We start from the raw sequence: 20,000 nt of genomic DNA, 5'->3' as shown, positions 1-20,000 counted from the left end.
TGAATGAAAGGGTGTATAAATGAGCTAAGAGAAAAACTGAGCATATGTGGAAGTAGATGTAGTATGCAAAAGAGAAGACTGAACGTATATGAACATGCAGAATATATGGAGGATTGCAGTTGATTGGTGGCAAGAAATCCAAGTGGAAGGAACATGTAGGAAAAGAAAAGCAAGGAAGACATAGAAAAATGTGGCACAAACTCAGAAGGCTGAACCTCACAAAGGAATCGACAATGGATCACAACAAGTAGTGAAATGCTGTATTGGAGAAGACAACAGCAATGGTGACAGTTACTACAGTAGTAACAACAACATCAGCAATAATAACTGCAGTAACAACAATAACTGCAGTAACAGTAATAGGAAAAAATAAATTAAGTTTTGCTGTCTTTTTACTCCCCTACCACTATATTACACACACAACACACCACTAAGCTTACCATGTCTGCTCTATATTCCTTATAAATCAGCAAAGAATTGATGTATAAATATCCAGTTTTAACTCCAAGACATACGCTCAGATGTTACTGTCATCACAGAACTTGGTTTCTATTACAAACAAGCAGATTGCTTTTAAAAGCTATCATGAATAAGAGAAAAAAAATAGGGAAAAAAAAAACTATCATCATCATTATCATCTATATATTTTTTAATACACTTAGTTATTCTTTTAATTTGTTAAGAATAACATGCTTGTATGCATGTGTGTGTGTGTGTGTGTGTAATTATATATGTATAAATATGTATTTTTTGTGTAAATGTATATATAAATGCATGTGTGTGCATATTCTTATGCAATCACTTATTTGCATGTATATTTGTATATGAAACTATGATAAAAAAAAAAAGTATTGATTAACCTTCTCCTTTCTCTATTTCTCTTTTTCAGTTAGATCTCTAAAGAGTTTTCTAATTTAGAAAAACCACTCCACTACATCAGCCTGCAGTGATTATGCTAAATGTAGTGTGTATTTCTTATATTAGCTCAATATGGATGATTTATTGGAAAGAGCAATGAGAAATTGTGTAGATTTTATGCTGAGGTGGATAGTGATGTTAACATGAGGGTAGTGAATTGGAAACTGACAAATTTGGTAGTGTCAGACACAATGCATCACAGCATTTAGATGCATCCTTTCACATGCTGGTTTCAAAGCTTGTCAGCACTGACTTCAGTCATCCAGGATAAAATCTGAAACCAATATACATATCTAGGTCAATAAAATAACAATCAAATACTGCAGTTGCTTTAATTGTCCAATGCTGGTAACTTCCAAGATTCTCCAAGAAAAGTACTGCAGTAGAGAATCCTTAATAAATCTTTTTAGAGCTGATTGTGATTTAAGAATGGGTGAAGATATAAACTTTAGTGACTGCAGTATTATTAGAGGCCACAAGTATTATTAGCATTAAAAGACTGTGTCTAGCACAAGTCAACAGGGGAAGATTTAATCAACTGTCCCACCCTAACAATAAGTTTTTAGTCTTGTGCCAATATTAACGGATATGAAACACACTCTGTAATTTGCTATGCTAAAATGAACCTTGTTACCTCATTTGTTCATATATACCAGCTTCCTTGATGTCATCAGGTCAACTTCTCAAGTACTTGTTAAATGAAGTTAATTAAATATAAAAATTAAAATAAACTATTTTAGACAGTCATTGATTGGCGCCATCAATTCACATCCTGAAACTTCTAAACTGACAAACACTTTTATTCTTCTTTCCCACAGAATTATCATAACTATGATCAACCATTTTCATTACTTCTAAAAGGAATTTGTATTACTATCAATACTTTCATCAACATCCTTATTATCCTCACAATCATCATCATTACCATTTCGGTATATCATCCTTATTGTCCAGCCTTCCACTTAATTTCCAAAATGCCTATGACTACCCAAGAAGTCTGTTGTTTCTTTTGACAATGACCAGAAGGTGCCATTGTGTGTAACTGTGTATGGTATCGTTTTTTGAGATGAGAGAGGTTGCTGGCAGATATCACATGTAGTGAAGCCATGGTTCTTTGCAGCAATTCCTTCACTGTTTAGGAAGTCTTTTAGTCATTTTCATGTAAAATTTATAAGATAAAATTAGAAATACTAGAGAGGTAATCACTACAAAACCAATTCATTTATTTGTTTTCCTACAACACTTCTTCAATATTTGTGAATAGAAAGGAGAACTGTCTTAATAAGTATTTCAAGGAGGTATCCTAAATTTTTATGATATAGTAAAGAAAGCTGTGATATTCATACCTTTCCTAAAGGCATTAGAAAGGTTCAACAGGAAATCGTAAATTAAATTAGTTTATTCAACTGATCATATTATTTGCCAGAAAGTTTATGCAAAGTACAGCTAAAGATTTTCCCTAGGTATAAGGACCAACTTTTAAAAAATGAGGGTAGAATTGATATAATTGATCATATTCTGACTCAGCAAATCTAGTCAAACTGTCTAACTATACCAGCACAGTAGCAGAGATGTTAAATGGTGATGAGGATATGCACATATAATCATTTAATCTTTTAGCATTCAAGAAGGCTATATCTGGCCCAAATATTTTATCTGTTTTATGTTTCAAACTGGCCAAATTTGGTTTCTCACATTTACCCAACAATGTCATTCTAAATATATAGACAATCACATCATCAAAATCACAAAGCTATGAGATAATGCATAATTAATTTGAAACAATGCAGACAAATAAACATTACAGTTGACGGATTAATCTGAATGCTAAAGGGTTAATGGTCACTTTTCCATAGACACATGGGGCAAATGGAATTTGTTGAGCAGATTTGCAATCACCAAAAGCCTTTCGTGTCACCAACCCTCACTTGTTTCCAAAGCAAGATAATATTTCCCCACGATCAGACATATTTGTATGCAATATTAGAAATAAATGACACTGCTTGTATAACAGTAATGTTCATTTAATTTATAACAGCTATCACATGATATCAGTATGATAGGGGCACACACACAAACATTTGAAGGGCTTCTTTCAGTTTCTGACAATCATATTTGCTCATAAGTCTTTGATTGGCCTGAGGTTATAGTAGAAGACACTTGTCCCAAGGTATCATGCAGTGGAACTGTATCCAAGACCATGACTAGGAGGCAAAGTTCTGAATTACACAGCTATGCCTGCACTTTTTTTTTGTATGTGTGTGTGTGTGTGTGTGTGTGTGTGTGCGCACATGTGCGTATTTGCGTGTGTGGATTTAGAAGACATGTTTATGAATCTCTTGCATCTTTTTAATAGCATAGTCAGAAAAGAAGGACGGCAATGACCCTTTTGATACCAAACCATCTGAAACCACTTCTGGCTTTGTGATACAAACTTCCTGTTTTAAAGTGATTTGAATTAAAACCTTCCATCAAAATTTCTTGTTAATTTATATTCCAAACACCAGCTTAATATAACAAATTTCTTTCATCTTCATTATTTTCAAAATTAACTGAAATTAAAGGCAGCGAGTTTCAACTGAAACATGGTAACAAAAGGGTTAATGACTATTTTCAGGACATCCAAGACAAGTAGAAGGAAGAAATTCTGATTATTGATTATTATAAAAGGAAATAGCATATTAAGTTCTTCTCGAACTGGAGACCTAACGTAAATGCTTGCAATAGAGTAGACCCTGGTAAATACACCCAAGAACCAGGAAGCCACGTTAACCAGACAGAAGATTAAATTAAACACCAAGGGCTTTCACACATAAATCCACATTTTTCTTCACCATCTACTTCTGTTTCTATAAGAAATATTCTCAATGTAAGAGTTGTACTTTCAACACTGGAAAATCTCCTTTCAACATTGGTCCTTATCAATGGACAGGTCAGTAGGCTTCATTAAATCCAGTACTATATCAGGCTAGGTCTTATATAACTTGGGAAATTCAAGTCTTTTGCAAAGTGTATCCGATGCGATAAGTTTTGTAGCTTTATTTTTGGAATTAACACACACACACACAATAATAGATTTGCTGAAGTGTATTAAACATTAAAAAATATTTTGTAATGTTCATAATGTTCAGATATGAACTGCAAAAGCAGAAGTTTGACCAACTGCATTAAATGCCCGAATTGTGAGGGACTATATATTAGCAAGACAGGGAATGCATTATCAGAACACTCACAAGTTCACAAACAACAAATCTGGAACACTAATGTTCACCAAATTCCATTGAATGAACATATAGAAACATGTGGTTAGAAAGATTACAAAATATTTTTTTAATGCTTAACACACTTCAACATTGTAGAAAAATTTGTGTTTTTGTGAAATACCATAATAAAAAACCTGAAAACCAGACCATGTTTTAACTTTATTCAACTGATATATTATTCTATACACATTTACACAAATTTGGGGAAAAAAATACACATACATATACCGTCTTCGATTTTTACATACATTTTCCATGCTAGCATAAAGTTAGACAAAGATGTTACTGAAGCATTGTTTTCAACCTAGATACTCTTCTTGATGTCAATTTTCAAGTAAGGACTCTCTTATTCTGAACACTTTGAAAGGCACAAAGTAAACAGGTGGTTTACTGACAGAAAAAATGATGAGAACACTGTGTGAATGAAGGGACTTTCCAGTAAGCAAGTACAGATGTAAACAAACCCAGACAAACAATGCATGTACACAAACACACATATATACATAAATATATATACACACATACACACTTGATGGATGAGCTTCTCTTACAGTTTGTCTACTGAATCCACTGAAAAGGCTTTGGTTGGCCCAGGGTGATAGCTGAAGACTTTTGACCAAGGTGCAATGTAGTGGAACTGAACCTGAAACCACATAGTTGGGAATCAAACCTCTTCACAGTCATGCTTGTGTCCACACACACACACACACACTCACACACACACACACTCACACACACACACACACACACACACACACACACATTCATTTGTATTTACATCAGCTTCTCCATTCTGATAGTGGTTAAATGAAGACACATTACTGAAGCACTGTTTTATAGTTAGATGTCCACATCTAACTATAATTTTACTCACAGAGAATAGGCTAACTGAAAGGTATGGATAGAAGACACATGCCCAAAGTATCACACTGAGGAATCAAATTCAGAATTTCAAAAACAAATGTTTCAATCACATTAGTCAAAAGACTGTTTTCTTTTACACATCGATAAAGGATATAAAAAAGGAATATATGAAACAGAGTTCAATTATAGAATGTGTTAGTGATTACTTACATTGAAGCTTGTAGAATTTGGCTTTTAATAAAGTAATATCCAAGAATTTTTTATAAGAAGAATTTCTCTTGTCTTTACATAATGTGAAAAACCAAGAATCAAATTCTCTCAGTTCTTCTTCTGTTGGAGGCAGTGGAAAACCATCGTTTTCTCCTGAAATATAAAAGTTTCACATTGTAGAGTTTTTATTCCAATAATTTCAGGAATAAATTCAGAATTTCCATATATTCGTATTGAAACTTGTTAATGTTTCCTTATAGATGAAGTGTTAGTGTTTAGTTTTGTTTTAATAGCAATAAGTGGATGAAAGAGAAATATGCCAGTTGAAAGAGAAATAGGATATGTTGCCAGTTTACCTCAACTATCACCCACCACCAGACATGCTAGTACATATTTTAACAATCATTTAAAAGACAATGTGGGGAGCTTCCCGAACTGCAAGAAATAGCATCCAAACCTGTCTCATTACATTCTAATGTCTTTAAATGAAACTAAAAATAAAAAAAGGTATATTGCAATCTTAAATACACTGTATCTAAAAACAAAACAAGATGATCATAGCTGGAACACCTCTGATTATAAGTCCGTTCAATCAGACTAAACAACATAAGCTAAATCATCCACAATACTTGAGACATCATTATCATCTTTTTATTGCCATCTTCCATGCTGGGCTGGACTAGGTCAGACAGTTTGATAGGATTTGAGGGGTTTAAGGACTGCTTCAGCATTGTTTTGGGCTCCAATATCTTCTTTGACATGGTTTCTATGGTTGGATGCCTTTCGTAATGCTAACAATTTTACAGACTGTACTGGGAGATTTTTTTCAGAGCACCAGCACAAGTGAGGTCACCATGCAGCTTTCAAGTCTGTGACCCTTTGAGTATTATTTTATCAATGCCAGAATAAGGAATAATGAAAAGCAAATTGAATCTCAGTGGGATTTGATCCTAGAATGTAAAGGGCTGAAATTAAATGCCACATGTATATTATCTAACACTAAGAATTATGTTAAATAGTCTCCTTAAAGATACTAGGGTATGATTTGAGGGTGATTTGGTTGCTATTTCTAGCACATGATATTAAAAAACACTATGAATGCGTCAGAAAACAAGCAGCAAGTATTTATCCCTTCATGTAATTTTACTCTATTTGCAATCATTTATGGTATATTAATTAAGCTTGACAAACAAGTAATTTATTAAGCAAGAAAGTGGTGAAACTCAGTAGCAGTGAGAAAAGGCGCTGGAGTAGAACACATATTTGTAAATAACAAATATGTCAAGACTGTTATGTTGTGTAACAAACGTTGGCACGTAACTAATTAATTCAACAAAATTGACATGAGGAATCATTGCTGTTTCACACAGATAAGGAACTAAGGGAGGCCATCTCTGTTGGATAATTGCTTGGACAATGTACAAATTATGCAAACAACTCATTTATGAATTGATTAACATAAAATAAATATTAAATATTGGAAGATGAATATCAAGATGCATGTATGAGACTTTCGCACATTCCCAAACATACCATATTTAATTACTCTCTCTCTCTCACACACACACACACACACACACACACACACACACACATTGTGTGTGTTTATAACTATCTAGTTATCTACCTCTGTTTTGTTGTTGTTGGTGTGTGTGTATGTGTGTGTGTGTGTGTGTGTGTGTGTGTGTGTGTGTGTGTGTGTGTGTGTGTGTGTGTGTGTGTGTGTAAAGTGCAGGTATAGACATGTGGTTAAGACATTTGCTTTCCAAGCATATACTTTTAGGTTCAATCTCACTGCATGTCACCTTAGGCAAGTGTTGTCAGTTTTACCTCCAGGAACTTGATAGATGGAAACTGCATGGAGGCCTTTCATATTCATAAATGTGTGTGTGTGTGTGTGTGTGTGTGTGTGTGTGTGTGTGTGTGTTATGTCTGTTTCTTTTATATCAAAGTTTGATTATTCTTTTCTCTTGCTTTATTCATCAGTTTTTACATTCATTTTTCCCATTTGCTTCATGGTATTAGAATCTGTTATGAGTTTGACATTATTTCACAAACTGGATAGATGCCATTCCTATCACCAACACCACTCACTTTACAACATGAATTGAGTACATTTTGTCATACCACCAGTACTGGAGAGGTGGTTTATCAGGATTAAGTGTCCCTACTGGCACAGATGAAATGAAGTCAGACAACATCACTGGCTCCTTAGAAACAGAATCTTTTCTAGTATTATACAATAAGCAATTTGTGTTTTTCCATTGATGACTAATGAAGATAATTGTTATGGTTATGTGGTTGAGTTTTGTTCATTTGATGGTTGATGAGTTAAATTCTGACATTAACATAATGGCCATATTGAGGTCAAGATACTACCTGATTGAGCTTTAAGGAGTCACAATTGGTTTCTGCTGTTTGAATGTCTGTCCCACGCAAGTATTTTGCACTTAGAATAAACAATGCTAAACAATCAACACTACAATACAATTAACAAATGACATACAATTAACAATCAACAATTCTGAATTAACAGAATTGTCCTAAAAAATGAAAACAAAAAAAAAAATGAGAAAAATACAAAAACAAAAATGTAAAAATAAAAATGTAAAACAAAATTTTTTAATAGATAATTTGAAGTTTCTAAAGATAAAGAATAAATATTCAGAATGAATTTGGTTATTTGTATTGTAACATCTTTATTTAGAAAATATTTATGACTCAACCAAAGTAACATTCTTTTGCTAAGAAGTTTCAATGATTTCAATTCCTTCTACTTTTCTTTTTTTTTTAATTTTTATACATTTTGTTTTTCAAGTTATTCAAGTATTTGATGTAATCTGGAAACATAAGGCGGGTAACATTCTTTTTGAGAATGTTAGGTGTTATGTCAGAAGCCAAGGAGAAAAATGAAAATGAAATTTAAAAAAAAAATGGAAATAGAAAGAGAATTAAGTTGTACAATTGCAACATACTTTTACACATTTTAATTCACATTCATAAATCCATGGAAATGTAATAATGCATTACATATTCATATTTGTACATTTATGTAGAAATATAAAATTACATATAAGTACACTACAAAGAATTATTGGATAAAGGTCAACTCAAACAGTTGTTTATCTAAGATCAATTGAATACCAGTAATATATTTGCATAAATATTTACACTGAGGTGGTAGAGCAATGGTATTCTCTGCTTAGAAATAGTAGAAAAATATTTATAAGCAAATATCATTAAGTGAAAATATTTTTTTTTTTCAATAAATACTGTATTATATTTATGTGTTAGAAAAAAGAAGAGTAACCATCTATGTCATTTACTTGTTCCAATTAATGGAATTTACAGAACTGTCATAAAAAATCTGAAATCCTACACGAGGCCACGTCACAGCAGCAGTTACAAAGAAGAGCTCCATTATTCAACAAATTGAGCCCAGTACTTATTTTTAAACTTGATACAAACTCTATCATTCACTTTTGCCAAACCACTGAGTTACAGGGACATAAACAAACTAGCACCAGTTCTCAAGTGAGGGGACAAACACAAACAAGTATACATACACACACACACATTATATATATATTTATTTAGAAAATATTTGACTCAACCAAAGTAACATTCTTTCGCTAAAAAGTTTCACTGATTTCAATTCCTTCTACTTTTCTTATTTTATTTTTGGGATCACCACTACTTTATTATCTCCCCTCCTTCCTAGCACTCCTGTGTGACCCCTCTGTCTGCCATTCGCCATGATAGATTGCTAGCCACTACACATACTTTATTTTCTCTCCTTGTTTCTTTCTGTGTTCCTTTCTGTGGAAGAGCATAGGCTCGAAACGTTAAAGACTTTTTCACTTTCCGTGCATTAAACTAATACATCTGCTTGTTGTCTACACCGCCTGTCTTCGTCTTTTGTCTTTTTTTTTTGTGAATTCTCCCTATATATATATATATATATATATATATATATATATATATATATATATGTATGTATGTATCTAATGGGCTCCTTTCAGTTTCTACCTACCAAATTCATTCAGAAGGCTTTAAGTAGCCTGGGGCGATAGCAGAAAACACTTGCCCAGGGTAAAATAATAAGCACTGCAGTGTGCTTATGAGATTTGCTTTTTGACCATTTGCTTCAGGTTCAGTCTTCAGTCCTATTATGTGCTAATTTAGATAGTATCAGGACAACCAATGCCTTATGAAGGAATTTGGTAAATAAAAACAGTAGGACACCTGTTTTATATGTACAATACATACATACATACATACATACATACATACATACATACATACATACATACATATATACAGCACTGGATTAACCATTAAGCAAATGCTTAGGACATCAAAGGAAGTAGGGCACCACAGACATGGTAAACTTGCTAAAATAATATTCAAAGTGGTTTATATGATTGTAAATATCATTTATTATTTATATAAGTTCATGGTGTCATAGTAAGAATCTGACCAAAGGCTTTACAATTAAAAGAAGTAGGAAAAAACTTTTCGAAAGAAAATAAAGTGGAAGTATACAAAAGTAAACATTATTTTCCATCTTACTGTTCGTTTTCTTTTATTTAAAAAAAATGAAAATTTATTTTATGGTTTATTATTGTTTATATTTTGCAGTACACAAATATGGAGGCACCAAAATATTTTATGTGCTTAGGGTTTCTATGGGTCTTTGTTCAACCCTGTGTATGTATACATCTGGAATAAAAACATGAAAACACATATGGATTGGTAATAGGAAAGAATCTGGCCTTATAATCTTGACCTGAATAACATCATCATCATCATCATCGTTTAACGTCCGCTTTCCATGCTAGCATGGGTTGGACGGTTTGACTGAGGACTGGTGAACCAGATGGTTACACCAGGCTCCACTCTGATTAGGCAGAGTTTCTACAGCTGGATGCCCTTCCTAACACCAACCACTCCGAGAGTGTAGTGGGTGTTTTACGTGCCACTGGCACGAGGGTCAGTCAGGCGGAACTGGCGACGGCCACGCTTGAAATGGTGTGTTTTACGTGCCACCTACACAGGAGCCAGCCCATCGGCACTGGCAACGATCTCGCTCGAATGTCTTTTCACGTGCCACTGGCACAAGTGCTTATCAAAATCCATGATAGCATGGGAAAAGGTTGAATGACCATATGTATTTGCATATGCATATTTGTGTGTGTGTGTGTGTGTGTGTGTGTGTGTGTGTGTGTGTGTGTGTTTACCATCAACAAATCACTAGCTCTATTTTTGAATAGAAATGGTGGAAGACAAAGTTAGCAACAGGAAGAGCATTTGGCTATAAAATAATGCTTCAATAATATAGAATAAAAACTGAAGCTTTACTCCCTGGAGAGAAGATGAGAAAAGTATGTAGTGATATACATATGGAAGATCCTGGAAGATCTAGCTCAAATGACACATCTCATAAATTACAGCTGTTTCCGCTTCATTAATAAAACAAAGTTTTTCAAGAATAATCAAATCTGTTTAAATATGTAATGATGCTTCATCAGATTGACATATCTTCATAAATGTTTGATGAAAAATATCAAATGAAAATATTTATAATTTCTAAACTTTTACAAAGACACTATATAAGAGCAAGCTTAATCATAAATAAGTAAATGATCTAACTGAAATTTTGTAAATTCATAACTTTAAATCTATAACTATTCCATTCTATAACTGATTTATTTGCACAATACAGACGTTTATGTATACACATATTTATATATACTTATATATACACACATATACCTATCATTTATGTATACATACATACATACATACATACACACACACGCATGTACATATACACAGATGCATATACACATACACAAGTTTAGTTATTCATATATATGAATTATTGTTTTGTTTGCCAAGAGCAAAGAAAACAATAGAGAGTGGACATATGAAAGTGAATAAATGTAATTTAAGACAATGGACAAAGATGAAATAAATAAGAAGCAAGCAAAATATAGCCTCAGGACAAAAAAGACAAGAATGGTAGGTAATGCTTAGAAGGCATCCTAAAGGATAAGAAAACAGCAAATAGCAAGACAGGTGAGACACAAAGAATTTATGATCAGTCAGCTATGCAACCAGTGTGATAAAGGGAGAGAAAGAAAGGAAAGTTGGTTACAGGTCACATGTCAGCAGCAGGTAGAGGAGAGAGAGGGAGAGACAGACTGACTGAGAAAATAAAAAGAGAACAGATGAAAGGGAAGAAAGGAGAAAGGCTAGAAAGGCTAAGAGGGTGAGAGAGAGAAAAGGAGAAAGAGTGAAGGCAAGAAACGGAGTTGCAAGGATATATAAAAAACTTACTGTTATATATATACATATATTTGTAAAACCCATTCTAGCATGGAAAAATCATGTAAAATGAGCAAATGAACAAATGGTAATAAACAAAGTAAATACTTGCACTGCTATCAGAATGTAGATTAACTTTAACCCTTTAACATTTTAACCAACCATATCCTGTCAAAATATTCTATTTGTTTTATATTCAAACCAGCCGCATCTCTCACATCTACCTTGCAATATCACTCTAAAAATAAACAATCACATCACCGAAATCTTGAAACTTCAAGACAATGCATGATTAATTCAAAACAATGAATTACATTTGACAAACTAATCTGAATGTTAAAAGGTTAAGCATTGACTGAATGTTGTTGTCTAACTTATCTTCATATACCAATGACAAACTTTATCTTTACTTAGAGTTCTTTAATGCAATTTAAAACTATGATCAATGTGGTAAACATACCAAAATAAGTTAATAACATGGTTACAAATCTCCAGACTATAATGCCTAAAATGATGAGATACTAGTTTACACAAACACACACATTATATATAGCATTTAGAGAAGTACAACTGCAAAGAAACACCTATGTACAACTACGTACACAATCAACCCATGCTTCATGAAATATGGGTACTAAATAATGGTGACAAGGATAATGAAATAGACTGATAAATAATTGAAAATTTGAACTCAGAATTAGAATTTAAGAACCTTCAGCTTCAAATAAAAATTATGTATGTATACATATAAATGATATGAGAATTTTTTTGTCAAGATGACTCAAATTAATAGGTATGTGTTCTGAGCACTCAAATTTATACATATACCACTAAAATTCTGGTTTGAACACAGTTGAAGATGTGATTTTGTGACTGCCATTCTAAAGCAGCTAGATGTGGCTTTCCCTTGAGCCAGTGGGTATAGATAAAAGCAGGAAAGAAAAGGCAAACAGTTTGGCAAGACTTGACAAGGACATTTAATTTAGCGATATAATAAAAGATTTACATAGTCTCTATTAGCTGTTTCTAGAATATCCAAGCTATTGAAACATTGTGTAGAGTGAGGATTCCATAGGCCAGGTATTCCATCATTGGAGAGACATAGGTTAAGCATATGTAACAGTGGAAGAATATTCCTCATCAATGGTAATTATTGGGGTTCATTATGTCTAGAAAAGGAGACATGCAAGTAAATCCAATTAAAAGAGATATTAGGCAAATCCATGAACAGAAAGACTGGTTTGATAGTAATTCATGACAAGGGAAAATGGATGCTAGCAGTTCCAAAGTTGGACAAATACTGAAAGGAGGAATAAGTATGGTACACTCAAATGAAATGAAGATAGGCAGATAGAAGTTTTGTACTAGATATATACTAATCAGTATAGCAAAGGGTATTCTTGTCCAGAAAGGTTAGGGGATGCATGTGCAAAGACAAATAGGTAAGGGACAAATAAAGCAGATGTCAGATTTACAGGTTGGGTAGCAATAGGAAAGGAAAGGGGTAGTGGAGGTAAAAAGATAATAGCTGTTTGATGTAGTAGGTGGTCAATTTTATTAAAGGGGAAGGGAGAATCAGGGCTAGCTTGGTTGTAATAGTGCTAGAAATAGATGCCATACTAGCAAACAAAAAATTATAAATTTAAAACTAAGATTAAAAATTAAAATTATAAATACAAAAAATAAAAAAGATGAAAGAATAAACATAAAAATATAAATAAAATAAAAATAAAGTTAAAATTAAGATTTGAGTAGTGTTAAAGAAGATATATTTCCATTGAGAATCAAGAGATAAAATTAAATAAGGCAATAAGTACAAAGATAATCAAGGATAAATATAGATATAAATTAATAATTAAATAGATAGAGTAGGGACTGAACTACAAAGTATAGAAGGATGGAATGATTATGTAGAAATCCTAATTTTTCTCAGAGTGGGGAGCAGATAGGCCTCATGGTATTCTATTAAATACGAAGGTGATGTAACAGAGAGGAAATTATATTAGTTACACTTTGGGTGTGCATATAAAGGAAAGGATGAGGATCTACGAAAGAAGGATAGGAAGTAGAGTTACTGTGGATGTACCAAATAGGTAGTATGCTTAAGCTAAATGTTAATGATAATCCAAAATATTAGGTTTTTTTATATTCAGACCTGTTGAAGAACTTGAAAGACCTAAAGAATTTGTGTATACACGTGGAGAAGGCTTAATGCTGTTTATTTAGTAACTGTGTAGGGTTATGTAACAAGAAATGGAGGGATTCTTTCAGACAGCCAGCATGGAGCATGCTGGCCCTGGTATGGAGGGCCAGGGTCAATGATGGATCATGTTATGTTGTAAGGTATCTTAATCCCCTTAAGGTAATGCACATGGTCAGCAGGAGAAGTAGATTTGCTATATTCTTCATACTTGAACAAATCTAGATGCATTGAGTATCATTGTTCAGAATTAATTGTAGACCCAATATAGTACTTAGTAGAGTTGTTAAGCATGCTACAGACCATGCATTTGTAAACCACATTAAACCTTCTGCAGTGAGTTTGCAAAGGGCATTTATTCATAGATTTGTAGTTGCAACTAGACCTATCCTCACCCACTTTATTTGCATGAATTACTATCAAACCATTCTTTCTGTTCTTGGCCAGATGTTAGGGGTGATATGGTCGCAGAAATTGTCTGACAGCCATGACTGGGTTCTTTTGCTTGTGTGGAAAAGTGCAGAGTCTTGTTGCCAGACAGAGGGTCTTCCAGCAACCACTCTCTTGACCCAGGATAGGACTACCTCTTCCAGGCACTTGATGTAGGCCTGTGTGTTGAGTCTGAGGCTGTGTGGGAAGATAAATGGAGGCATTACATCACCATCACTAGTGATCACTCCAAACACTATGATGTTGACTGGATTTTGATTTTTGTCACTCTCAGTACATGTTTTGGGGACACAGCAAGTCAATGGTTGTTCTGTGTGTTCACCATCTGGCAGAAATTTTTCTTGTCTAAGAAAAACCAAAACATGTTCAGTTGGAAGGGATACTTGAATTTGTTCAAAAGCTTTATAGTGTGATCTTTCCTCTTGTCTTCGATGGCTTGGGATAAAAATTGGCCCTTTCTTATCTTGTATGAGGAATACTGAATGTCTTCATGCACTACTTGCCTGATAAGAAACTCAGACACTCCCTGGAGATGGACCTGATTGACTTGGATGGATCGTGGGCAATCATGGCCTGGATCTCACCAAGAAATTCAGAAGTTCTTTTCTATCAGAATGATCAGAGCGAGTCTTCAGAGCGAGTCTTCAGAGCGAGTCTTCAGAGCTGCTGTACCTTCATAATCACGATTTGACTCATCCAACTCTTCTCGAATCCTCTGCACTTGTCCTCAGATTTACACCCAAACACTCTGAAATGTTCATACTGGAGCTTCCAACTGGAATGCCAAACAGTACAGCATGTCATTTCCAAATTTCTGGCAGAATGAATTGTACCATGGTGCTGTTTTTCTCACAGACAGTACCCAATTGACTCTACTATACTGTGTACTCAACAAAATCAAAAACAAGCAAAGCACATGCATGAAATTAAAAATATAAAATGGTGACAATTTGCCCATCGTCCCCTGTATATGTGTGTGTGTGTGTGTGTGTGTGTGTGTGTGTGTGTGTGTGTGTGTGTGTGTGTGTGTGTGTGTGTGTGTGTATGCACAGGCATGGCTGTGTGGTAAGAAGCTTGCTTTCCAACCACATGGTTCTGAGTTCATTCCCACTGCATGACACCTTGAGCAAATGTCTTCTACAGTAGCCTTGATTGACCAAAGCCTTGTGAGTGGATTTCTTAGAAGAAAACTGAAAGAAGCTCATGTGTGTGTGTGTGTGTGTGTGTGTGTGTGTGTGTGTGTGTGTGTGTGTGTGCATGTGTGTATGCATGTGTGTGTGTGTCTATGCATCTATGTTCATCAGCCCCACTGATTTACAACTGGTGTTAGAATGGTTATGTCCCTGTAACTTAGCAGTTCAGCTAAAAAGAGCAATAGAAGAAGAATTAGGCTTAAAAAAATAAGGCCTGGGGTTGATTTGTTTGACTAAAACACTTCAAGGTTGTGCTCCAGCATGATTGAAACAAGTAAAAGATAATATATATATACATAAGTATATATATATATACTTTTACAGACATGTGTATACACACACATATATATGCATTAACACACATGGTGCTCCAGCATGGCTGAAGTTAAATGACTGAAACAAATAAAAGATTATATACACACACACACACACACATACATATATAGACACATACACATAGCAATACATGCATACACATATGTGTATGTATATCCATATACACATACGTATGTACACATACTCTGAGGAGAAAAAGTGAGCGAGAGAGAATGAATTATGTAGGATAGTTTTTTAAAAAAAAGAAAGCACTTCAACATAATTCCTGACAATAAAATAGCAGCTATTTTCTATGTTACCCCAGTAAATTTCAATTACGTCATTAAAAAAAACCACACATCAGTCTATGGTGCTCCCTCCCTCTGTAAACTTTAAATAACTCAACAGGATATACATACTCAAAAAACATCATTAACCAACGCAAACTAACATCATATAGGAAATATAGAGATGAAGTGCTACAATGAAGAAGGATATTGGGGAGGTGAAAGTTGGTAGTAGGAGTGGTATTTGGAATTTTGGTGAAAGTTCTGATATTTAGAATTATGATAGAAATAGTGATTGGATTCGCAATGATTAAAAGGAATATTGTTGTTATTGTCATTCTTTAGTCCCATGTCAGCTCTGATCAAACAGTTCAATGATCAAAGACCTTCAAGATATGGCAATCTAGGAGTCTTTTCAAACATTATTTATTCAGAATATATTGTTCAATATGTCTTTTACTTTTAAGACAGTATTTTGAGCAACAACAGAGAGGTATCTTCATTAGCTTGTTAAAATGACTTTCAAAGTGTAATGAGAAAAGTGGTGTTTGGAAGTGTAATAACAGAGGTGCTGTTTGAAAGTGTAATGACAGAGGTGGTGTTTGAAAGTATAATGACAAAAGTAGTGTTTGGATGTGAAATGGAAGAAGTGGTATTTCAAAGTGCAATCATAGAAGTGGTGTTTGGCAGTATAATGATAGAAGCAGTACTTGTAAGTGTAATGACAGAAGTGGTGTTTGGAAGTGTAATGATGGAAGCAGTGTTTGGAAGCGTAATGGAAGAAGCATATTTTGAAAGTGTAATGGAAGAAGCATATTTTGAAAGTGTAATGGTAGAAATGGTGTTTGGAAGTGTAATTGTTGAGGTAATATTTGGAAGTGTAATGGTAAGAGCAGTGTCTGGAAGTGTAATGGAAGAAGTGCTGTTTGGAAGTGTAATTGTAGAAGCAATGTTTTGAAGTGTAATGATAGAAGTTGTGTCTTGAAGTGTAGTATCAAAACGGTGTTTGGAAGAAGTATAATGAGAGAAGCAGCATTTGGAGTTGTAATGGTAGAAGCGGTGCTTGGAAGTGTAATGGTAGAAGCAGTGCTTGGAAATGTAATGGTAGAAGCAGTGTTTGGAAGTGTAATGGTAGAAGCAGTGCTTGGGAATGTAATGGTAGAAGCAGTGTTTGGAAGTGTAATGGTAGAAGCAGTGTTTGGAAGTGTAATGGTAGAAGCGGTGCTTGGAAGTGTAATGGTAGAAGCGGTGCTTGGAAGTGTAATGGTAGAAGCAGTGTTTGGAAGTGTAATGGTAGAAGTGGTGTTTCAAAGTGTAATGACAAAAGAGGTGTTTGGAAGAAGTGTAATGAGAGAAGCAGCATTTGGAAGCATGATGACAGAAGTGATGTTTGGAAGTGTAATGGTAGAAATAGTGTTTGGAAGTATAATTGTAGAAGCAGTGTTTGGAAGTGTAATTGTAGAGGGAAGTGTAACTGTAGAGTGGTGTTTGGAAGTGTAATTGTAGAGTGGTGTTTGGAAGTGTAATGGTAGAAGTGGTGTTTGAAAGAAGTGTAACAGTAGAAGCAGCATTTGGAAGAGTAATGACAGAAGTGGTGTTTAGAAGTATGGTGATAAATATGACATATTTAATTCTTTTATCCCAAAATGTGAGCCAGTCTGAAAAAATATGAATACATATGATTATGTAATAATGAATACATTATGATTGAGTAGGGGACAGAGCATCATGGCTGAAATAGTTGTAGTCACAGAACTGAAATAGAAGTAAACAATAACAACAGCAACTCTATGTCCTCTCTCTCTACCTCAATCTCAAATGATGGGTATTATCCCAAGATTTCAAAATCATTTTCCTTATATTAACTAAACTTAGGAACTTTGTTATGGACTAAAATAAAAGCAGGATGGATACAATTCATTGTTTGAACCATTTGCTGTCCATATGTAAAATATTTTACATTGCTAACAGGAAGTTTTTGTATAGAAAAGGATATAACTATTCTACTGCGATGCAATTTAAACAAAATACAATAAAAACACTTGAACTGAATATGAAGTTCTTGGAATCAAGAATCTGGTAGGCCACATTTTGTAAACATCTCTAGAATCCGTTTAGCTAATATTTATTAGAGAAAACTTGGATTTACAATTGTAAGTAATGAAAATAATATGAGCTTTGTTTTGAGTTAACAATACTGATGCTTGTTTACACATACAAAAATTCTTGAAACAAACATATATATATATATATGCACACCATATCTGTTTCCATTTTTTATGCAAAAATAGGAACGTTTAATAGATATATTCATTCATTTTACATATATAATGTACATGCATATACATACACATACACACACACACACAGATATACACATGTCTGTGTGCAGTCACATATACACACACGCTCGTAGTGATATTAAGTAAAGTTGTTTACTGTACATTAAAACACTAAACATCATAATTAAGCTACATCATTTTATTAAAGAACTGTGATAAGAATCTAATAGAAACATCATGAAAATGATACATAATGTGCTCTCTCTCTCTCTCTCTCTCTCTCTCTCTCTCTCTCTCTCTCCACACACACACATACACATCCAGACATGTTTACATCCTCTTCATCTAAGATGACTGCACCTACAGTGGTGCTCCAGCATGACTGAAATCACATGACTGAAATGAGTAAAAGAAAAAAAGCACCTTTTGAGCGTTGGGCCTCATAGAGGCAATGATCACTGAGACCTTTGGCAATATGCTGTGCTTCAGTAGAAGATCCATCAAGCCAAGTGAAACCATAGTCATGGCATATACTGGTGTCACACAACTGGCACCTGTGCTGGTGGCACATAGAAGCACCCATTACACTCTCAGAGTGGTTGGTGTTAGGAAGGGCATCCAGCCATAGAAACCATGCCAAATCAGACTGGAGTCTGATGCAGCTCCTCAGCTTCCCAGCCCTGGTAAAACCATCCAATCCATGCCAGCATGGATAACGGATGTTAAATGATGATGATGATCATCATCATAACACAGTGTGAAGCAATTGTTGTTGTCACTAGGCTTAACTCATCATAAAGCAAATACCATCACGAGTGATGATATCCAGACTACAGTGGAAAAGGCAAACCACTGGGTTTGGTTGAAAAGAGATGATCAGCAATAGTTTGAAGAATACTGAGTGAAACCTAGTAACCAGTTGATGTAGAAAGTGAGGCCTCATTTCAGTGGGTGGAGCCAGTGCACAATAATGTTGTTGAGGAGAAGGCCCCAAAATGTGGCACATTCTCTCCTGATGACCTCATAAGTTTGCTAGTATCCAATATGCAGAGCTTTCATCTGGTAACACTTGCATTTGCAAGCTGTTTGCAAAAAATCTAAATATATATATATACACACTATGAGGATATTTAAACCTTTTATAGGGATAGTTTTATCTAAGATACCCTGGTTTAATATATTTTGAAGAAATATTTCCTCAATGTTGTTTTTCATGTACCACCAGCACAAGTGCCAGTAAGGCGATGCTGATAATGATCATGCTTGGATGGTGCTCTTAGCGCTCCACTAGCATAGATGCCAGTCATGCGGTGCTGTCATCGAATTTGATTTCGATTTCACTTGCCTCAACAGGTCTTCGCAAGCAGAGTTTAGTGTCCAATGAAAGAAAGGTACGCCTAAGTGGGCTGGTTACACCACTGGCATAGGCCACGGGTTATGGTCTCACTTGGCCTGCCGGGTCTTCACACACACACACACACACACCCAAATACTTACATACTTTTATTTATATTGGGTGTATATGCATTTTATTGGTTGGCCTGTAGTAGGATAATAAGTGAGTATTGTTCAGTCTGCAACCTTTCATTTTATCACTATATTAAATTACAGCCAATCAAATTGATAGTATAAGACTAAATTAAAATTTTTTTTAAAAAAACCCTGAAAGATAATAACATAATTGATAA

At 34.4% G+C, this 20,000-nt stretch overlaps 1 protein-coding gene across 1 annotated transcript in view; it reads right to left on the bottom strand.

Moving 5' to 3' along the window:
- Positions 1-20,000, bottom strand: part of LOC106874958 (FYVE, RhoGEF and PH domain-containing protein 2) — a 493,421-nt gene that overhangs the window by 261,512 nt on the left and 211,909 nt on the right. Inside the window, exon 4 of the mRNA XM_052968055.2 lies at positions 5,256-5,408. Within this exon, the coding sequence (XP_052824015.2) occupies positions 5,256-5,408 (153 nt within the window). The remainder of the gene's footprint in view (positions 1-5,255; positions 5,409-20,000) is intronic.

Source organism: Octopus bimaculoides, chromosome 5, assembly GCF_046866305.1.
Source record: "Octopus bimaculoides isolate indiv1 chromosome 5, ASM4686630v1, whole genome shotgun sequence".
NCBI lineage: Eukaryota > Metazoa > Mollusca > Cephalopoda > Octopoda > Octopodidae > Octopus > Octopus bimaculoides.
The sequence above is the reverse complement of the archived record's forward strand: the minus strand, read 5'-3'. Positions and strand labels throughout refer to the sequence as shown.